At 42.6% G+C, this 19,940-nt stretch overlaps 2 protein-coding genes across 3 annotated transcripts; one reads left to right on the top strand and one right to left on the bottom strand.

Annotated features, from left to right (window-relative positions):
• The first annotated feature begins 73 nt into the window (after positions 1-73).
• Positions 74-4,633, top strand: NDUFB3 (NADH:ubiquinone oxidoreductase subunit B3). Of its 2 annotated transcripts, none has more exons than XM_075285751.1 (3): positions 74-168; positions 3,902-4,040; positions 4,395-4,633. In XM_075285751.1, the coding sequence occupies exons 2-3, from the start codon at positions 3,904-3,906 to the stop codon at positions 4,549-4,551; spliced, it is 294 nt and encodes a 97-aa protein (XP_075141852.1). In that variant the 5' UTR covers positions 74-168; positions 3,902-3,903; the 3' UTR covers positions 4,552-4,633. The 2 variants fall into 2 exon arrangements, with proteins under 2 accessions (XP_075141852.1, XP_075141853.1); XM_075285752.1 differs by having other exon boundaries at positions 93-154.
• Positions 4,634-13,073: 8,440 nt separating this feature from the next.
• LOC142217229 (nondiscriminating glutamyl-tRNA synthetase EARS2, mitochondrial-like) lies at positions 13,074-19,522 on the bottom strand. Its single transcript, XM_075285425.1, has 7 exons — positions 19,437-19,522; positions 18,449-18,921; positions 17,047-17,155; positions 16,668-16,806; positions 14,447-14,577; positions 13,730-13,865; positions 13,074-13,261 (listed from the first exon to the last, which is right to left on the bottom strand). The coding sequence occupies exons 1-7, from the start codon at positions 19,520-19,522 to the stop codon at positions 13,178-13,180; spliced, it is 1,158 nt and encodes a 385-aa protein (XP_075141526.1). The 3' UTR covers positions 13,074-13,177.
• Positions 19,523-19,940: the final 418 nt, after the last annotated feature.

Genomic DNA, 19,940 nt, shown 5'->3' on the forward strand with positions numbered 1-19,940 from the left:
GTAGACGTCATTCTTTTCGTATAGTGTTTTTTTCTTCAATAACTTTATTGATTGCATTACTAGGTAAGGTTTTTACAAGGTTACTAGAGTGACATCCGCCCTTCAGTGCAGCTTATTTCCGGTTCCTGTCTACTGGAAAATCTCCTCTAAAATAGTGAGTTTTTGCAGGTAAGGTTATTATTCAGTACGTGACCTCCTTCCTGTATACCTGCCCGATAATTGATGCACATGTATATACTCCTCCATTATAGGCCTTATATAGAGAGGGAGACAATGGAGAAATATAATGTGCAAGTGTGATGTGTCCCCCTGACAGCTGAGGCATCACATTCACATGTCTGCAGAGGCCTCAGCTGTATATCAGTATTCCTGTGTGGTGTATACAGACAGGGCACTAACACATGCCAGTATATAGAGGCTCGCTACTATAGCCTGTGGTTACTATTACATCAAATGCTTTATGTTGTAGGGGGGAAATCGTAAGGGTTTGTTCACACTCTGTTTTTGTGCACTGATTTATTTTATTTTTTTTCTACACGTCAGTGTCAGAATCGGTGCGAAAAACACTGACTGCTTTCTCCCGTTTTTTTTTGCTATTCATTGAAAAGAATTCTTGCGTCAAAGAGTTAACACGTAACTCTCTCATTTTTAATTTTTTTTTTTTTTTTTGGTATTGTGTCGGGGTGAAGTTTTTTTTATAATATAATTTATTACCCTGTCAAAATTCCTTCTTATTATAAACTATACCGTCACATTCTCCTTTGCAAGCCTATAACTGAGTTGTTACTAGGGAAAGTCTGTACATAGTTATATTATAAATTTACAGAACTGAAGAATTTTCCAAAGGGGGATGATCCCTTCAGATAGCTGTATCTTTGGTTTTATACCGCCTAGAAAAATGGTCCTGGTTTCATAAGAAAGCTTTCAGCTTTTATATGATGCCAAGATTTAACAGAACCTAAGATGCCATTAAAAACTATGTAGGGAATTTCAGCTTAACATGCAGTAGTTTGTTCATTCTGCATATACAGTGATATCACATTCCAACTGTTTTTGTGAAAGGTTTGCTTTATAGGGGATGCCAAGGTATTGAAACAAACCATGTGTAGGCCCGGTGATATAAATAAAATACTCAGTTGTCCGCCTTGTGATTACTGATCGCAAACAGTGGCCTCAGCGGTCGCTAGTAAGGAGTGGCGTTGTATGTGAGTGACATCACCATCTTCAGCAGCCACTAATTAGTCTCAGTGGTCGTGTGAGGCACAGGAATTCCAACACAAGGTCTGAACGGGCACTGGTGGCAGAGACGATGGAATGCTGGAGGCATGTGAGTGGTTTTTTTTTTTGTTTTTGTTTTTTATAATATTTATATAACTCCTCCCCCTTCCTCCAAATCGGTTGCTGCAGGTCCTTGTTAACCCCTTTAAGTGTATTGGCCATTATACTGGAAAGGTTGTGAAAAAGATAAGTATGTTTCCCTGTTTGGATCAAAAGGTTAGGTTCACACTACCACTATTTAATGTCTGTTGCTCTCATCCATCACAGGATAAGAGTAAAGAACATTAAATAACAGATGCAGATGGATCCCCCCTCTGTTGGAAGTCTGTCTGTGTTCACCACATTGTGAGGGAAGGAGACGTCATGCATGCAGGACTATTTCTTTTGTAACAAAGGTTAACAAAAAAGACGGAAGAAAGCAACTCTCACTTCCCATTCACTTCAATGGGAGCGCTCGTAGAGAAAAAAGCAGCCCATTCATTTTAATGGGGAGAGCTGGTATGCCGGCTCCCATTGAATTGAATGGGATCTGCTTTATACGCGCTGATTCTGAACGTGTTTTAACGTTCAGAATCAGTCACCGTATCCGTAGTGTGAATGCACCCTGGGAGGAAAACGGACTCCCCAGAGAAACCCCATACAAACACGGGGAAATCATGCAAAATCTTTGCAGATGTTGCCCTTGCTCAGATTTGAATCCAGGTTCCCATCCACCGTGCTGCCAGTCATAGCGAGTGGCCAGTAGCGGTACACTCCTGTTTATCCTTTCTTTTATAAATCTTTTACAGCTAACACTCAGTATGGCTGTTTCAGTACACTTGGACATCTTGGTGTGCTGGAATAATTGTCACATAAGTTTCTCTTTGCTTCTCATAATCCTTTCCTGGATGGATGTCCCAACATGTGATTGTCTTTTTGCTGTAATAGTTTTATGTTTCTTTGCATCGGATTGTGCATACAAAGAATGTGGAGTTGGGGTCGGTTTTGGGTGGATAATTCTAAGTTAAATTTACTAGATATGGACCTTGTTATATATTTACTTTTATAGGAATTTAGTTTGGTAAAATTGACATCCATTTTCATAAGAGGTTCCTTCCTTTTCTTGGCCAGTTATTAGTAGATTCTGTCCAGCACAGCTATGACTTTGGTTTCTTTGGAGTCTTCTATCTTGGGGGCATTGGACCTCTTTTTTAGGGGTCTGTTAATCTTGTGTTCTCATCACAATCACAGGCCTTTCTTCCTGAATCAGAGGAGTTTTGCTGCTGCTGCTGTTGTCTGACCCTGGTCTCTTCCTTACTGCCATCAAATAGACTGCAATGTCTTTATCCATCCTGAGGAGTCTTTAATATGGCTTCAGCACTGGACTCATTGCTTTAACCCTCACTTGTGAGAAGCATCAGATGTTTTTCAGCCATGAAAGAACCATCCAATGAAATGAATGTTGCCACCTCTAGACAAGATTGACATTTTTTGACCTTGTCTTTTAGCATTGTGAGGATAATATTAAGACTGCTGATTCTTACACTAGACTTAAAAAATTCTCCAACAGGCGCACAATACACCAAAATTACTTAAAAGCGCTGACCGACATTTTTCCACACATAGGTACACCTGATCGCGTACCTATGCCAGTCAGGAACTTGTGTAGATTTGTGATAGATCTCCCTTGCCTTATCCACCTCAATCACCATCTTGCTCCACACACTGTCCAAAAGAGTGGTGAGCAGGTTGGAGTGTCTGAGATGGACCACAGTACGCCAAAAACATGCCAAGTCGAGGAAAATTTTTGGGTGCTTTAACCTCTTTCTGCATATATTGAATCATTTTCTGGGTAGTTGTCTGGTCTGTCTATGACAAATGGCACAAGTCTGTCCCATTTCTCATCACTTCGGCCAGATAGATATATAATGATGGAAAGTATCTTTATTTTAAAGATTCTCTTTATTTTAAGCTTCTTTCTTTGCTACAGACAATTTGCGTTGCTGTAGTAAATAATGTATCAGAAACAGTCAGCCATTTATGGAAGAGTCAGGGTGCATTCACACTACGGATACGCTGACTGATTCTGAACGTTAAAACATGTTCAGAATCAGCGCATATAAAGCAGATCCCATTCATTTCAATGGGAGCCGGCATATGAGCGCTCCCATTGAAATGAATGGGATCTGCTTTATACGCGCTGATTCTGAACATGTTTTAACGTTCAGAATCAGTCAGCGTATCCGAAGTGTGAATGCACCCTCAGAGGTTTGCTTTCTGAGTCAACAGCCTTGATATGTACATGCAGCTCTGCTATCACAATTCAGTCAATTCTGTTGCATCGAATACAACGTGTTGCACTGTTCTACTGCCTTCCGCATACAGTACCACTTGACTAACAGAGAAGAGTACCCTAGGCCTCTACTACTCTGGTATAATAAAATCTCTGCGTTTAATGAATGGGGTTCTCTAAGCATTAGCCAATACAAACCACACAGGGTTCTGTTTTTGTAACACTGTACAACGGATAACGTTTATTTTCCAAAACTATAATATATTACTCACAAAATGGAGAATTAGAGGACACAAGCCATCCCTGGTTTGTTAATGGGACTAAATCGCCTCCCCTTTTTGAACCCCACAGGCATGGGCCACGGACACGAACACCATGGGCATCATAAGATGCATTTGCCGGATTACAGGATGTGGAAAATAGAGGGGACACCTCTGGAAGATGTACAAAAGAGGCTTGCAAAAAAGGGACTGAGGGATCCATGGCTGAGGTAAAATTCAGATCTTAGGTTATACTGTTCCAATTCCGTGTCACAGGCAAGACAGAACTGAGATAAAATCTTGCAGCATCTTGTATTTCCTCGCACGCAGGAGACTATTGACATTGTATTAGACGTTTCCACATAACTACGAGGAAATCCTATCTCGTATAAATAGGGAACTTTTCATCTGTGGTTCCATCCTGCAAGGCCCCAACAAAAAAGGCTGTTTTTTTTTTTTTTTGGTTTTTTTAGATTTCTTATGAATATATTTCCTGTTATTGGCCTATGAATCTGCACTTTGTTTTTTTGTGCATATATCCATATTTAGATATAGTATTTAACTATATATATTTTATTTTTCAGGAATGAAGCTTGGAGGTACATGGGAGAGTTTTCTAAACCAGTTACCTTAAGCCAAGTGATCTTTAAAGGCTTTAGATGGGGTTTTGCTGCTTTTGTTGTGGCTCTTGGTGTTGAATATGCTTTCTTTCCTCCAAAGAAAAATGGCGGTCACCATTGAAAAAGGATGTAAAGGCGCACATACTGGTTGTTTATAGATCTGTAACTTGCAAGAAACTTTATTAAACTTCTTTTGTTCTGAATGATAGTATGTGTGCTTTGGATGGATCTTCTGAATTACTGGCACAATTGTACACACACACACACACACACACACACACACACACACACACACACATTATATATATATATTATAAAGTGAAGTTCCCAGGATCAGTGCTGCTATCTCAACTTTGAGGAACCTTTGTTAATCAAACTTTTCGTACCTTATGACGGACTTTTAACCAATAGGTCATTCTGCTCTTTAAACGCTGTCCTGTTAACATCATTCACAGATTTGCCAGGAACTGGGTCTGGCAATGATTCATTGACTTCTCTAAGTGAGCTTATAATACAGGTATGAGAAGTAGAAGGAGCTTATGTCAATGAAACTGGCTCGATTGTGAATACAGAACTGGTCCCTGGAAATCTCTGTGGGCCAGAGAGCTTCTTATAATATCTAGAGTAATGGGAAACCAACATCTAGCAAGGTGTTACCGTGATGACCCTTTTTACTTCCTCTTGAAATTTTAGGGTAAGTTCACAAACAGTTTTTTGGTCCGGATTTTGACGCGGAATCCGCGTAAAAAAAACGCCTCCCATTGAATTCAATGGGAGCTGGTCATTTACTTTTTACTAGACCAGTATTTTACGGCATCCGCGTCAAGACAATCCCTCCGGACTAGATCCATTCATTTGGGCCTAATCCGGAGTGGAAACGTGTGAACTTATCCTTAGAGAACATTTGTAATGTCCTTCAGGAGTTGACACTTCATATGAGGACATAGGTGACTATTAAATTCAAGGCATAAACACATGACCAAATATCTAGATGTTAACATAAATATGTCAATGTTTGGGGCTTTTTACTACTTAGGACATTCTTCATTCACAATTAATTCACTATATCCTCTGGACACAGTTATCAAGCAAATGAAGAAGTTAGTTTTGTTTTAATGGGGCCAGCCAAGGATCCATCACTGGAAAGCAATCACTGAGTGGGCATAATATAATAATACATTTTATTTATATAGCGCCAACATATTGTATATAGCGGTGTATGGAGCTGGGAGCAAAATTCAGGACAAGTCCTATTTCATAGTTTGTGCTCATTGACCTCAGTGAATGAGACCGTGTAGGCACGGGCAGCACACAGATGTCATTGTTTGTGTGCATGTGTATTTAAGATCATATTTCTTGCCCTTTATAGTAATGGTCTTTATCCTGCTGTTATCTCATGAACTGTTATGTGCTCACCCTGGGATGTCACATTCAGTAGACAGTCTAACGGTCGCAGTGTTACTTTGTGTCATTTACCTAGTTCTACTGTACTGAGTAATACTTGGAAGTTGTTATAGATAGGTGAGTGGAGAATGTAGAATAGTTCAGGAGCTCTCAGCACTTACCAACACATTAACCCCCCCCTGTAAGGACCCCACCATTCACCACTCCACTGTCCAGCATCTCATTGCTTGCAGCTTTTGTAGGGTTTGGTGCTATTACATACCTCCCAACTTTTGAAGAGCAGAAAGAGGGACAAAATGTGTGGCACGCACAGCGCGCTGCGGCAAGTTTAACCCCGCCCACTTTTATGTTGACTCCGCCCATTCACATTCATTTTTCATGTGCCCCACACAGTATAATCCTCCTACAGTCACCCGTACATTATATGTCCCCCCTCCATATCTCCCCCAGTTTCGTATAACCCCTTCATCTGCCCCCAGTTTCATGTCCCCCCTCCATCTTTGTCCCTAGTTTCATGTCCCCCCATCTCTACCCCCAGTTTCATGGCCCCCCATCTCTACCCCCAGTTTCATGGCCCCCCTCCATATCTGTCCCTAGTTTCATGCGCCCCATCTCTGCCCACAGTTTCATGTCCCTCTATCTCTGCCCCCAGTTTCATGCCGTTGTCCCCTGCCCTTCATCTGCCCCAGTGTCATGCCGTTCTCCCTCCCATTCATCTGTCCCAGTGTCATGCCATCCCCCCTTCATCTGCCCCCAGTTTCATGGGCCCCCTACATTATGTTTCCCTCAATGTTTAACACAAAAAAAACATTTATACTCACCTTCCAACGCTCCTCCGGACGCCGATGAGTTGAAACCGGGACATACCTCTCGTCGACCAGAACCGCGGGACAGGACACCGAATCCATGAATGTCCCGCGGAATCCGGGAGGGTTTGGAGGTATGGGAAAATAGCCAAAGTACAGCACTCGGCTATCTACGTCACTTCCATTGAAATGAATGGAGCCGTCTGTGCTGCCCGGCCACAATGCCATTAAAAACAAAGGACGAAAATTCCCATTCTCCTGATAATTGGAGACCCCACAACGATCTGCAAGTTACCCCCTGTCCACAGGATAGAGAATAGTCTTCCAAGATGGGGAAACTCCTTTAAGTGATTTCCATCTTTATCACCATGGCCCAAATCTTGTGCCTATTAATTTCTCAGATTATTCTTATATAGGTTGGGGCCGTGGGGTAGATTTATGAAGGTTGGCGTTGTAGCTGTGCAGATTTCAGGAATCATCTACAACATAAATAGACTTTAAATGTGGTCCCGCACACACCGCACCGCCTTATAGTACAGTGGCAAAGGTGGCGCACACACAGAAAACACGACAAACAGATTTGTGAAATATTGTGAAACTTTTTATGCCTTGTAAGCTTGAATACTGATGTACAGGACAAGATAAATTTCCATGCACGTTTTTTTTCTGATACAAAGCTCCAAACCCACTGCATAATCTTAAAACATTGCAGGAAAAATACAGAAAGGAAGTTCTTAGACGTTTCTCTTCTGTCAAATCCACTCCTGGCTTTGGATCAAGAAAAGAGCAGCCATCTTACTACACCCACTGTTAGCCAAAGCACTAGAATATTTGCCCAATTCCACAGTAGCAAAAATCATACCAAATGGTGCGGCGTTTCAGGCGGTATACATAAGATATGGCGGTACGTGCGGTGTAGATTTCACCCTATGTAAAAGGTGAAATCCTCGGTGACACCTGCAACATAAACTGACATGGAGCAGAATGAAAAGCACAGGCCAGGATACACTGCAGATATAGGAGAGCATTATACCTATAGGGGGAGGAACCCTATACATATATATAGCATCAATGGTCTGTATACAATGCATAGAACCCAGGCCTGTAGGTGCAAGCACCAGGGGCGCTATTACAACGAAATGGTTAATCCCTCTCTATCCCGGATACACTAAATCTAGAATAAAGCTCATTGTAAGAGGGGGCAGAATTTTCAAATGATCATTTTCTGTACCCTTAGTGCCAGAGTGCCCCCTAAAGTAGATTACAGTGTCCCCAGAAAGAATAGCATTCCCCCATACAGATTAGAATACCCCTAAAGAAGATTACACTGCCCCCATAAAGAAGAGTAGAGTGCCCCAATAACCATCGTCAGAGCCCTTTCAAATGATTAGGTTTTTATAGACCCCCAGGAATATGTATTACACATACATGCTTTCCATACATATTAGTAGTAACACTTTATATAATAATGGACTATGGGCACGGCCGGCCCTCATATAGTGGTCACTTCTTCTCCATCTACTAATAATGCAGCACTAGAAGTCGCCATAAAGGTCTCTCCCAATCCTCAGGACACTGGACTGTCTCTAACAGCGGATATGTCAGTGCAGGGCAATGGACACTGCCAGGCAGGAGCTACCTGAGGGTCTCACGGCCATGACATCATGTCACCTGCACACGGCCAACTGACATTCAGTTCTTAACTGTTGAGAAGAGAGAGAGAGAGAGAGAGAGAGAGAAGCATTTCTATACAGATTTCTACAGATTATTTTTAGCCTATTGGATTTATATTTGGACTGAGTGAGACGACCAGAATGGCGTCCACTGGAAGAGGAGACGATGGAGAAGAGAAGAAGAGAGAAGAGAAGAGGAAGAGAGAAGCGGAGAGCGATGATGGACTAAAGGAGAAGAAAAAGAAGAGAAGATCCCAAGATAATGGATCGGAGGACCAGGAGCCGACCCCTGGCAGCAGCCAAGACGCTACAACATCAGGCCCCTACCCCGGCCTTACCATCAGCCGCTACATCCTCCACAAGATGTTGGGTAGGGGCAACTTTGGCAAAGTAAGTTTTATCACTTCTTATTCATTTTGACCCCCATTTTATTTCGTGTTGTCAACATTGCAGACTGGATAGATATTAATTGTAGTTTAGGTCTATGGGGTGACTGTTAGGAGACTTTCCTGCCCCCATGACCACTGCTTTGTGTCCCATATGTCATCTGCTCTGTGTATCACCATATTTAGGTTTAGTGTTAATATAAAGGGGTACTCTGACTCATGGAGGATCTCAGCATCAGAGCTGTGGGGGGCGGACTGTTTATATCCATGCCCTGGTCTATGCTATACAATACATACATTGATCCAATGTGAATAAGGCTCTAATCTGATCATGTAATCCATATCTTACAGTCTTTTATTTGGACAGAGACATAAGTATGGTAGGATTACCCTTCTGTGTAGAAAATGGATCCATTTTTTTTTAACATTGATCTCTATGTATACGGACGACCATCTGTTGGCATCCATTAAACGGATTAGAAAAATAGATGTAAAAAAAAGATGATCTAAATTGAGCCGAATGCTGATCCCAAACCAATCCACCAGCCATCTTGTGCCTATTCTGTTCATTCCCATATGGTAATAGTAGAGACCCCCTTTATTCCCTTTCCATACACAATCTCAGATCTGACACTACATGATGTATATGAGCCCCTTTTCCTTTTCGATGTAGTAACCATTTTTTGTCTCCTTCAGGTTTTCCTGGCATCAGTCCCTGGCCGACAGACCTTCATGGCCATCAAGACCATCAACAAAAGAGAGGACAATATGGAGACCATCCTGAGAGAGCAGCAGATACTCGCCGCTGCCAGAGAATGCCCCTTCATATGCCACCTCTATGCCGCACACCACTCTGAGCAGCGGGCATATTTCATCACCGAGTATCTGTCTGGCGGCAGCCTGGCGAATTTGATCAAGATGTGCGGCTGCCTGAACATCGGCAACGTAAGGTAAGAAAAAGGGGTAAATACCAGAGAAAATAACCTGGGGGAGAAGGTAAAAGATGAGGTCGAGGGTTGTAGTCACGGATTTGCTAACACTGAAATTTCTCTTTGTTCTTCCCACGAGATTCTACACGGCAGAGATTGTTTGCGGACTTCAATTCCTCCATGGACACGGCATCGTCCACCGGTAAGAACTTTCTTCCTTCTATGTCTCTCCTTTGCATTCTGGATTTCATGCACCTGGCTTTCCTAGGGTCCTGCCTGGTCTTGTAGTCACCCATCCCCCGTCTCCATTGTCACTAGGCAGATTGTCATTTTCTTCTCTTATTTCATTACAGGGATATCAAGCCAGAAAACATCATGCTGGATGCAGAAGGCCACACCCGTATCATCGACCTGGGGCTGGCCCAAGATGGAATCACCGCCTCCAGCAAAATCTGTGGCGTGACGGGCACCTTCCACTACATGGCCCCAGAGGTGCATTTCAAGACAGGATATGGCGTAGCAGTGGACTGGTGGAGCTTGGGAATTGTGATCTCCAAGATGGCAACAGGACGCCTCCCGTTTTATGTGGGTCCCATCCAGCAAAAAGCATTTAAAGCCAAGCTCACCAAAAAGCCCAAATTTCCAGCTGAGGTTGATGCGGACATGAAACATCTCGTCAAAAACCTGCTACGCAAGAATCCTGAGGAGCGCCTGGGTGTGTGCGGGAACATCCGAGAGCATCCATTCTTCTCTACCATCGGCTGGGAGGAACTGGAGCAGAGGAGAGCGCGGCCACCATTTACACCATTTCAGCCAGTTCTGGATAAGGAACATCTGCAGTGGCCAGAAGATAGGAGCGCCCTTCATCCCACGGACCAACATAATTATACGTCACCAAGCTGGGATGCCTTGCAGGATGTACCGGCGCCCACAGCCCAGAACTTCATGACTCCTCCATGTCTCTGCTGTTGTGTACGACCACGGCTGCCTTGAAACACCAACTCTCTCCACCATCATGCCACACTTGCCAGTCCAGCGTGAAGATTTTCTACGTCCCCAGGAGCGGCCCAGCACAAGCATGGTACGTATGACGCACAACACACATCACATACACTACATGATAGGTATAGGCACCACACACACACTACATGATAGGTATAGGCACCACACACACTACATGATAGGTATAGGCACCATGTAGACACATAGAGATAGCGGCCATTGATCCTGGGATTTATTCCGATTGCCAGATTTGGGGTCAGGAAGGAATTTTCCCCTATGCTGAGGATAATTGGCCCATTCCTCACAGGGTTTTTGCCTTCCTTAGGATCAAAACACGGCCTTAAATAGGATTAGATAAGTAAGTAGTAGTAATAGTAAACTAAAAATAAGAATTAATAGGAAAAATATGTAGTAAAAAAATATAAAGATTAGATAAATGTATAAGAAGCTGAAAACATAAATAGTAGAATAGAAATCTAGGAAAAAAAATAAAAAAAAATATAAAAATAAGATATAGGTTATAGTTCACACATAAACACGCACACATACATATAGAGTATATTATACACGCTAGCTTAGTATAGAAAAAATAGGAAAATATGTAGGTTTAATATTATAGTATAAAAGTAAAAAAAATAAAAAAAATATATATAGGTTATAGCTCACACATACACACACATAGAATATATATACATACATATATACGTTAGCTTTGTATAGAAAAAATAGGATATGTGTTTTTAATATTATAGTATAAAAGAAAAAAAAATAAGACATAGGTTATAGTTCACACATACACACACTTATAGAAATATATATATACATGCTAGCTTAGTATAGAAAAAATAGGATAATACAGTTTTAATATTATAGTATAAATGAAAAAAGAGAATAAAATATAACTTATAGATCTCACACATACACACTAGGTCAGTAGACGTATAAAAAAAACTTAATACATAGTTTTAAGATTATAGACTGAAATAAAAATATAAAAAATTTAAACAAAATATTAGACAGAACACACACACAGATATGTATATATATATATATATATATATATATATATATATATATATATATATATATATATATACAGTAGTTTAGTAAGTTTAGTAAGTAGTTTAGTAAGTATAGAAATAGCATAATATATTGTTTTAATGCATAATATTAAATAGTACAATATAAAACAAAAAAAATCTCAAAATGTAATTCTACTTAGCCATGTTAATATATAGCAGTGTAACACATAGGAAAAAAATAGTATAGTATATCTATATACACATAGTTATACAGTAGTGACATATAACATTAATATAGTAATAATATATAACCCCGCCATCTATAAATAAGATTAGTATAATGCACATACATATAGACATAGTATATATAATAGGAATATAGTAATATAATATGACCCGCCCCCATCTATAAATAAAAATTTCCCTTTTAACTCTTACATCTTTGTCCCTGTCTTTATTCTCATTGGATGTCTCACTTAAATCATTTTACCTATAGATGTCTATAGGTGGTGTGAACAGAGCCCTAAAAGGGTTGTCAGCTCTTTACCATCCCTTCCTGTAACCTGTGGTCAGACCGTTCACTTTCCCTATAGCGCCTCTAGAGGTAATAAAGTATAACACACTTCTCACTAAAATCACTGGGTTCTCCATGGTCTTTTAATCCCTTTCCATTCTGGCTAATAGTTGGTGGTCCTGACTGGAGGACCCCACCTCTATTACCTCAGAATTCCCTGGGGCAGTATGAAAATGGGTTTTCTAAGGCCTGGTTCATATCTGTGTTCGTTCGGGAACTCTGCTTGGGTACCCCCTCAAACGTAATACTGAACGCTGCCTAAAACAGGCAGCAATTTTATTGGTCATATCATAAACAGTGAGGGTTTGTTACACTGTATCAGTGCAGGACTACAGACTAGACTTAGTGGGATACACTGGATGGTGGGCGCTCTAATGCTGCCCCCTGTAGTCAGCGCCCTCATCTCACTCTTGTGTTTCATATCCGATCCCCAGAGGGTAACATTTATAAAGAAGGAAAATACATTAAAATCAAGAAATCCAACAGGAACCGCGTATTCCATCATCATTGTATTCCTAATTTATCTGAATCTGAGAAAGCAGGATGACAACCAATATGGCCGCCACATTGACTGCCACAGGGGTTGTCACCCAAATTCTACACACAGTGGATGAAGGAAAAATGGAGAATTAAAATGACAGCTCTCTAATGTGTATGGCCACCTTAGGTTATGTTCATACACAGAAATTTGGTGCTGATTTTGAGGCCAAGTCACCCTGTGTGAACATGCCCTTAGGGTTCAGCTCCAAACAAATGCCCTTCAAACCCCCCATGTAAAGTAAGCGGATATCTTATAAGAGCTTTTATTTACATTTTTACAACAATCAAGTAATAAGATGTCCCCTATGTACGCACCGCCCCGGGCACTGGTGTTGTGATGATGGGGATGTCCCCACTTTCCAGGTTCTGTAACAATTCAGAAGATCTTATTACGGGGCGTGGATCCACACTTCAGCTGGGCAGAGCTTTCTGTAGACGTATAATAGACTCTTCGGGTCCTAGTGACAGCATCATCTCAACCATACTGAGTCCGGTCTAGAGAGGAAGAAGGAAGCTTCTATTATTTATCATAACGGGAGTCATATTGGTTTTTCGGGCTAAAATATTGATGACTTATCCTGAGAATAGGTCATCAATATCAGATCAGTTGGGGTCTACAACCCCCACAAATGTTCTCAGCAGCTGATAAACAGAGAATGATCAGGAAGCAGACAGCTCCGTTCTCCATGTAGTGGCCAGACCAGGTACTACAGATCTGGTCTCATTCACTTTAATAGATGCTAAGCTGCAGTGACTCAATTCAGCCACTATACAGAGAACAGCACTGTCTGCTTCCTGTTCCATTGTCTGTAGATCAGATGCTGAGAACAGTGGGGGTGTCAGACTACCACTGATCCAATACAGATGACCTATCCCTAGGACAGCAAAAATCAGTCATCTATGGGCACTTCCTATGGCCCATACAGTAGCGGCTACCTTGTATTGTAATGAGTTTTACTGTACCTCGAGTCCACTGAGCAGCAGACGGAGAAGTTTCATGGATGTGCTGTATTTGGTGGCTTTCAGCTGCTGCAGGTATTTCCTCAGTTCCATACTTAACACTTCCAGGCCGGTGACATTGTGGCTGTTCTGCAGAATCCTGAAAACAATAAGTTCCAATTTCTTCATCAATGACGTGAAGATGACCTGTACTCTAATAATTCAGGCCTAGTCACAGTATAGGCAGCAAGTATACAGCATCCATGCAGCAGTATCACTGGTTGGTATGGGTGATATCATACATTATACGTAATTTATTAGAATTACAAATGCAGTCTACAACATAGGGTTGACATCTGCAGTGTCATTATATGGCCAACTGAATGAACCCTGAAAATTACAAGATAGGGTATAAGTGTCCGATTGCTACAGTTCCAAACATTGGTATCCCCAGTGATCAGGAGAACAGGGAACAAAAATGATCCTGCATACTCTCTGTGAATGAAGCGCAAATGCACTTACATGAAAAGCACTCCATTCATTTCATTTCCGGGACTGCAAACTCAGCGGTCCCATAGAAGGAAATAGAATGGCCACCAAGAAGAGCGCTGGCGCCTCATTCACAAGGAGACTTTCTGTTCCCCATTCTCCTGATCACTGGGTGCACTCCCCATGATCTTGACGACTATCCCCTATACTGTGACACAATCCCTTTAAGGACACGTAGAGAATAATACTCACCGCACAACAAGGCTTCCAATCTCAGTGGCTTCACCTGACAGGCGATGAAGATCTTCCTGCTGCACTGAGGGCCGGATCCACAGATACGAGGAATTTGGAGACAGAAGATCCGTCAGCAGGTTCAGGTGTACCTGGAACACAAAAAGGCAGGAATGTTACCATAGGACAATATAGAAGAAGGTTTAGAAGAAGAAAACACGGGGGGGGGGGGGGGGGGGGCTAACCCACTTGAAGAATTTTCTTTAAAAGCTTATTCCTTTATTTGAAAATGAAAATAAAACAATCCGGGAGGGAGGAATGACATGCAAGGCGCGGGCAACAGACGTTTCGCTCCGGCACAGGCGCTTTCTCAAACCACGTATGTGTCAAAGAAGGCGCAAGCTTACACAGGTGTATATAATCCCGAAGTAACATGGATTAAATCATTAACACCTGGGTCATGTTGCATACTACAACGGAAAGATTTTTGAACCACAAAAACTTTATAAAAAAAATATAGAATGAACAGGAAATTTGAGTCATCTTCTCTCAAGTTTCTTAAATCAGTGAAAAGATATTGAATCAATCGCCCTAACTATGTTTTATTCTATTATTTAATCAGTGTTCACACCAAATGAACTATATTACAGGACTTTGAAACATTTAGAAGAGACAAGAAAAGTGTAGACGTAACTATGCATGTGTGTACAAAAGCGGACTGGAAACAAAACTGGGTGAATTCGCTTCAACCAATCGAAACACTGACGACGCTTGTCTAAACAAAAAAGGAAAAAGAGGTGGCCGGGAAAAAAGAGCTCGTGTTGTAGTTAGTCCAATCATAGCAAGGCCGATGCTTGGAAAGGGATGGAAAGGTGCGGACCAGAAGGAACACTGGTTGGATCCATTCAGCCAATGAAAACGCTGCCGACGCTTGCTTAGATGAAAAAAGTGGATTGTTTCATTTTCGCTTTCAAATAAAGGAATAAGCTTTTAAAGAAAACTCTTCAAGTGGGTGAGCGCCCCCTGTTTTTTCTTCTTCTAAACATTCTATTTGATCTTATTTGGGTCAGTGGCGTAACTACCGCCATAGCAGCGGAGGCACCTGCCACAGGGCCCGGGACATTAGGGGCCCGGTGACAGCCGCTACCGCTGCTATCATTATACTCGGGGGTCTTTTCGGACCCCCGAGTATAATGATTGGCGGACAGGGAGAGGTAAGAAACATAAAAAACATGTTACTTACCTCTCCACGATCCTGGCCAGGCCTTCTTCCTTGTTGTTCTCTGACATCACATGAACCCAGCCTGCATCCTGGGTCATGTGACATCCGACGTCATTGAAGAAGGATGGCAGCGGAGGCTGACAGCATAGGAGCCGGGGGACAGGTAAGAAACAGTAGTTTTTTATGTTTTTATTTTCCCGGGTCTACGGTTATTATACTCTGGGGTCTGAAAAGACCCTAGAGTATAATAATTGTTTATGGGTGTCCACAGTGGGACATAATTCTGTGTGCAGGAGCCACTATGGGGGATAATACTGTGTGCAGGGGCCACTATCAGGGATAATACTGTGTACAGGGGCCACTATGGGGGATAATACTGTGTGCAGGTGCCACTATGGGGGATAATACTATGTGCAGGGGCCACTGTGGGGGATAATAAAACGCGCAGGAATGCGTAGGAGGGGGTCGGTCAAGGTGGTCGGTGTCGGTTGGGGGGCCCCATGTCAACAGTTCGCCACAGGGCCCCACCATTCCTAGTTACGCCACTGATTTGGGATGTAGAGCACAACCCGGGAAGATACCTGTGACCCTATCCATATGCCTTACATAACTGCAGGGCATGCATTAGCAGTTTAATTCAAGCGACACTGCCACTTTTTCTTGGACTTTTCGGTCAATATAGAAGAGTGATGAGAGACTTATGGAGACATTGCCCGCAGCTAGGACCCCTACTCATTACTCAGACTGTAATAGTGATGCAAACTAGCACAGATCGATCTGTATTATTGCCAATCAGTGATTGTCCCATTGACCCTTATAAAAGGACCCGAAGGGCAGAAAACCACCAGGAAGAAAGTCAAAATATGCACAATGTAACTTTACCTCCATATTTCACATTACATTACAGTGCACAGTATCAGATTTTCCAGATTATCAGATGCCGGACTAGAGGAATTTCTCTGTAATTTAGCCAAATAAAAACAGCTTGTTATACAATGACTGGCTGTCCTCATACTGTACCTTCCTCAGCACTAGTATCCTCTCCATGTGCTCTTTATCAAATGTCAGATCCTTGTACTTTTCCTGCAGCAGTGTCTGTAGCTCTGCCACCAACTGTGTGCGGGTGTCAGTGCCCTCAATCCACCGGGTGAGGTGAACCCTGCAAGGAAATGGAGGGGTTATGTAGTGTGGGGATACCATATAGTTCATGGGGTCGGCAACCTTCAGCACTACAGCTGTTGTGCAACTAAAATTCCCAGCATGCCCAGTTACTCTGCTCTTATTAGAGCTCACACACAAGTGACTGGGGCTGGGAGTTGTAGTATTACAGTAGATAAAGTGCTGACGTTTGATGATCCATGAACAGTGAATATTCGGGGGCACATGGCAAAAACTTTACCTGTTGAATTCTGGGCGCCTATCCATATCCAGGAGAGCGGAATGGGTGCTGGTGCTCTGCAGGTTGTACTGCTGTATTAGTTCAGGGATTGTGCGGCCAATCTGGTTTCCTATATAAGGGTCAGTTCACACGTGAAAACCGCCTAGCTTATTTGTGCGAGGTAAAAAACCTCGAGGAGTTTTTTTGACGCTGTTTTTTGCATTCCACGCGGTTTTTGACGAGGTTTTTGACGCGGTTTTCGCTAGGGTTTTTTTTTCCTATATGTGCTATAGAAACTGCAGGCGAAAACCGCGCGGTTTTTTGCAAAAAACCGCGCGGTTTTGTGTGCAAAAAAAACGCGCGGTTTTTTACCGCGCGGTTTTCGCCTCCCATTCACTTCTATGCAATTCTTCAGGCGTTTTCCGCCTGAAGAAAGGTCATGTCGCTTCTTCAGGCGGAAAACGCTAGGAGGAAAAAAAAAGCTAGTGGTCTACATAGACCACCATGTTAAAGGAGAGGTTTTTGAAGCGAATTCCGCTGTCAAAAACCTCCCCTTTGCCCACGTGTGAACTAGCCCTTAGAGTATTAAATACAAAATTTTGCACAATGCAATAAAGATTTGGCAGTTTAAGGGCAAATTCACATAGGGCAGATTTGTTGCAGAATACTGCAAATCAGAATAGACTTCCATTTATCATGGAAGCAAGCATACAAATCTGCTGTGTGTGAACACCCACTAAATGGGTGTTATGAGGTTCAAAAAACATGGCAGCCTCTGCAGTACATACTAGGAACAGCACTAAAAATTTTATAGGAGTTATGCTTAGTATCACAGCTCAGCCCATCGACTTGAATGGGACTGAACTGTGATCAGGCCATGTGATAAATTAATGTGACGTCTCATGGACTGTGAAGCAAAAGTGACACTCGAGGAGCACCGCTGTTGCTTCAAACAGGTGATTCGCAGGGGTCTCAGGTGTCGGATCCCCATGGATATTCCATTGATAACCTACCCCAAAGAAAGGTCATCAATTAAAAATTCCCAAAAAACCGCTTTACTGGGAAAATGTCACCATATCAGCATTATCTTAGCTAGACAGAGACAGCTATGCCTGCCAACTACCCCGCACATGTGCACAATCTGTGAGTCCGAGTATGCAAGTGCTGTCAATGGGGAGTAAGTCAATGCAGATAAATGTGGCTGGAACAAAAGATCTGGCATGATAAAATTCAACATGCACAATCCCTCTTTCCCCGACATCATCTGTCAAGGCAGCCTGCATACACATAAGGTAGTCGTCAGCTCCAACCCAAACTGACAGGTTCAGTAGTCTTTTCTCTTAAGCGTATAGGGTCCTTTATTCCCCACCTTGTCCACTCCCACTTTTATGTAGCATATGATTTTGGTGCCCCAATCTGTTACCAGCAAATCCTGACCCGCAGTTAGTAATAATGTCGAGCAGCGTTTCCAGCATGTATCCTTTCTGGACAAAATGTTGGATGAATATATCCCCCTGTCGTTTGGACAGTTTGCTGCCATCTTTGTTGAGCAAAAGTGGGAGGTGGGCATATTCTGGAGGTTGCCAGCCCAAGGCCCCGTTCAAGAGCAGGTGTTTGGTCATAGAGATCAGCCATTCTTCTCCCCTCAGGACGTGACTCACAGCCATCTTATAGTCATCCGCAACATTAGCCAAGTGGTAAGTGGGAAAACCGTCCCCCTTCAAAATCACCCGGTCTCCTTCCACACTTGCTACATCATGGTGTGTCCATCCATAAAGAAGGTCCTGGAAAGAATGAGCACCGCTAGGTAAGTGGAACCGGACCACAAATGGCAGATTCTTAGCCAGCTTCTCCTGTACTTGACTTGAGGTAAGATGTCTGCAGCGATTGTCATAGGTTTAGGTAAGAAAACAGTAGTATTTAAAGGGATTCTACCATTAAAACATTTTTTTGTGGATAAGACGTCGAAATAGCCTTTAGAAAGGCTATTCGTCTCTTACCTATAGATGTGGTCTCCGCCGCGCCGTTCCTTAGAAATACCAGTTTTTAATGGTATGCAAATGAGTTCTCCTGCAGTGATGGGGGCGGGCCCCAGCACTCAAACAGCGATGGAGGCGTCCCCACTGCTGCCAGAGAAGTGTCTCCAAGCGCCGTCTCCTTCTTTGTCCGCCGCGTCAACTTCAATGTCTTTTTCCGGCACATTGACCTCAAGAGATGATGTGTAATCTGACACCCTGGACCCTCACAGATCAGCTGTGTGAAGAGGCTATGGCCTCTTACTTGTACCAATGACGTCACACTCATTGGTCACGTGATCAGGCAGTAGCTTTGTCCTATTCGAGTGAATGAGACTGAGCTGCAATACCAAGCATAGACCCTATGATATTCAGTGAAGAGGTGGCAGCACTCACCTGAAAACTACGGCCTCATCAACCAGCTGGTCTGTGTGGGTCCTAGTCACGTGACCATGTGATATTGCACAAGGTCCTTGAACCATAGTGAAGGAATGATTGTTCAGTAAAACATTAAAGGGACATAGCGGGACATGTAGGGAGCTGCGCGGGAAAGCGGGACAGGGGTATGGAAGCGGGACTGTCCCGCCAAATACGGGACACTCGCGAGGCAGATGGCGCATACATGATATAAGTATGTAGTTCATGCCTCCAAGGACCCACCAATTTCCTGCTGGAAAACAAACAGAAATACCACTGGAATTTTACAACCTACATGGCAGAAAAACATTGCCGCTTTATCTAAACTCTATCCTGAAGATAATATCTGTGACTCTTACCTGATGCAGAAGCAACAACTCTCCAGACTAAGTGTAGGTTAAATGGTAGATGGTCACAACTTTATTTCTTTACATATTCTGTTTTCACTTGTATTAATGCAAGCACTACTTTTTCTGCAATGGA

Source organism: Leptodactylus fuscus, chromosome 8 (genome assembly GCF_031893055.1).
Source record: "Leptodactylus fuscus isolate aLepFus1 chromosome 8, aLepFus1.hap2, whole genome shotgun sequence".
In the NCBI taxonomy this organism is placed as follows: Eukaryota; Metazoa; Chordata; class Amphibia; order Anura; family Leptodactylidae; genus Leptodactylus; species Leptodactylus fuscus.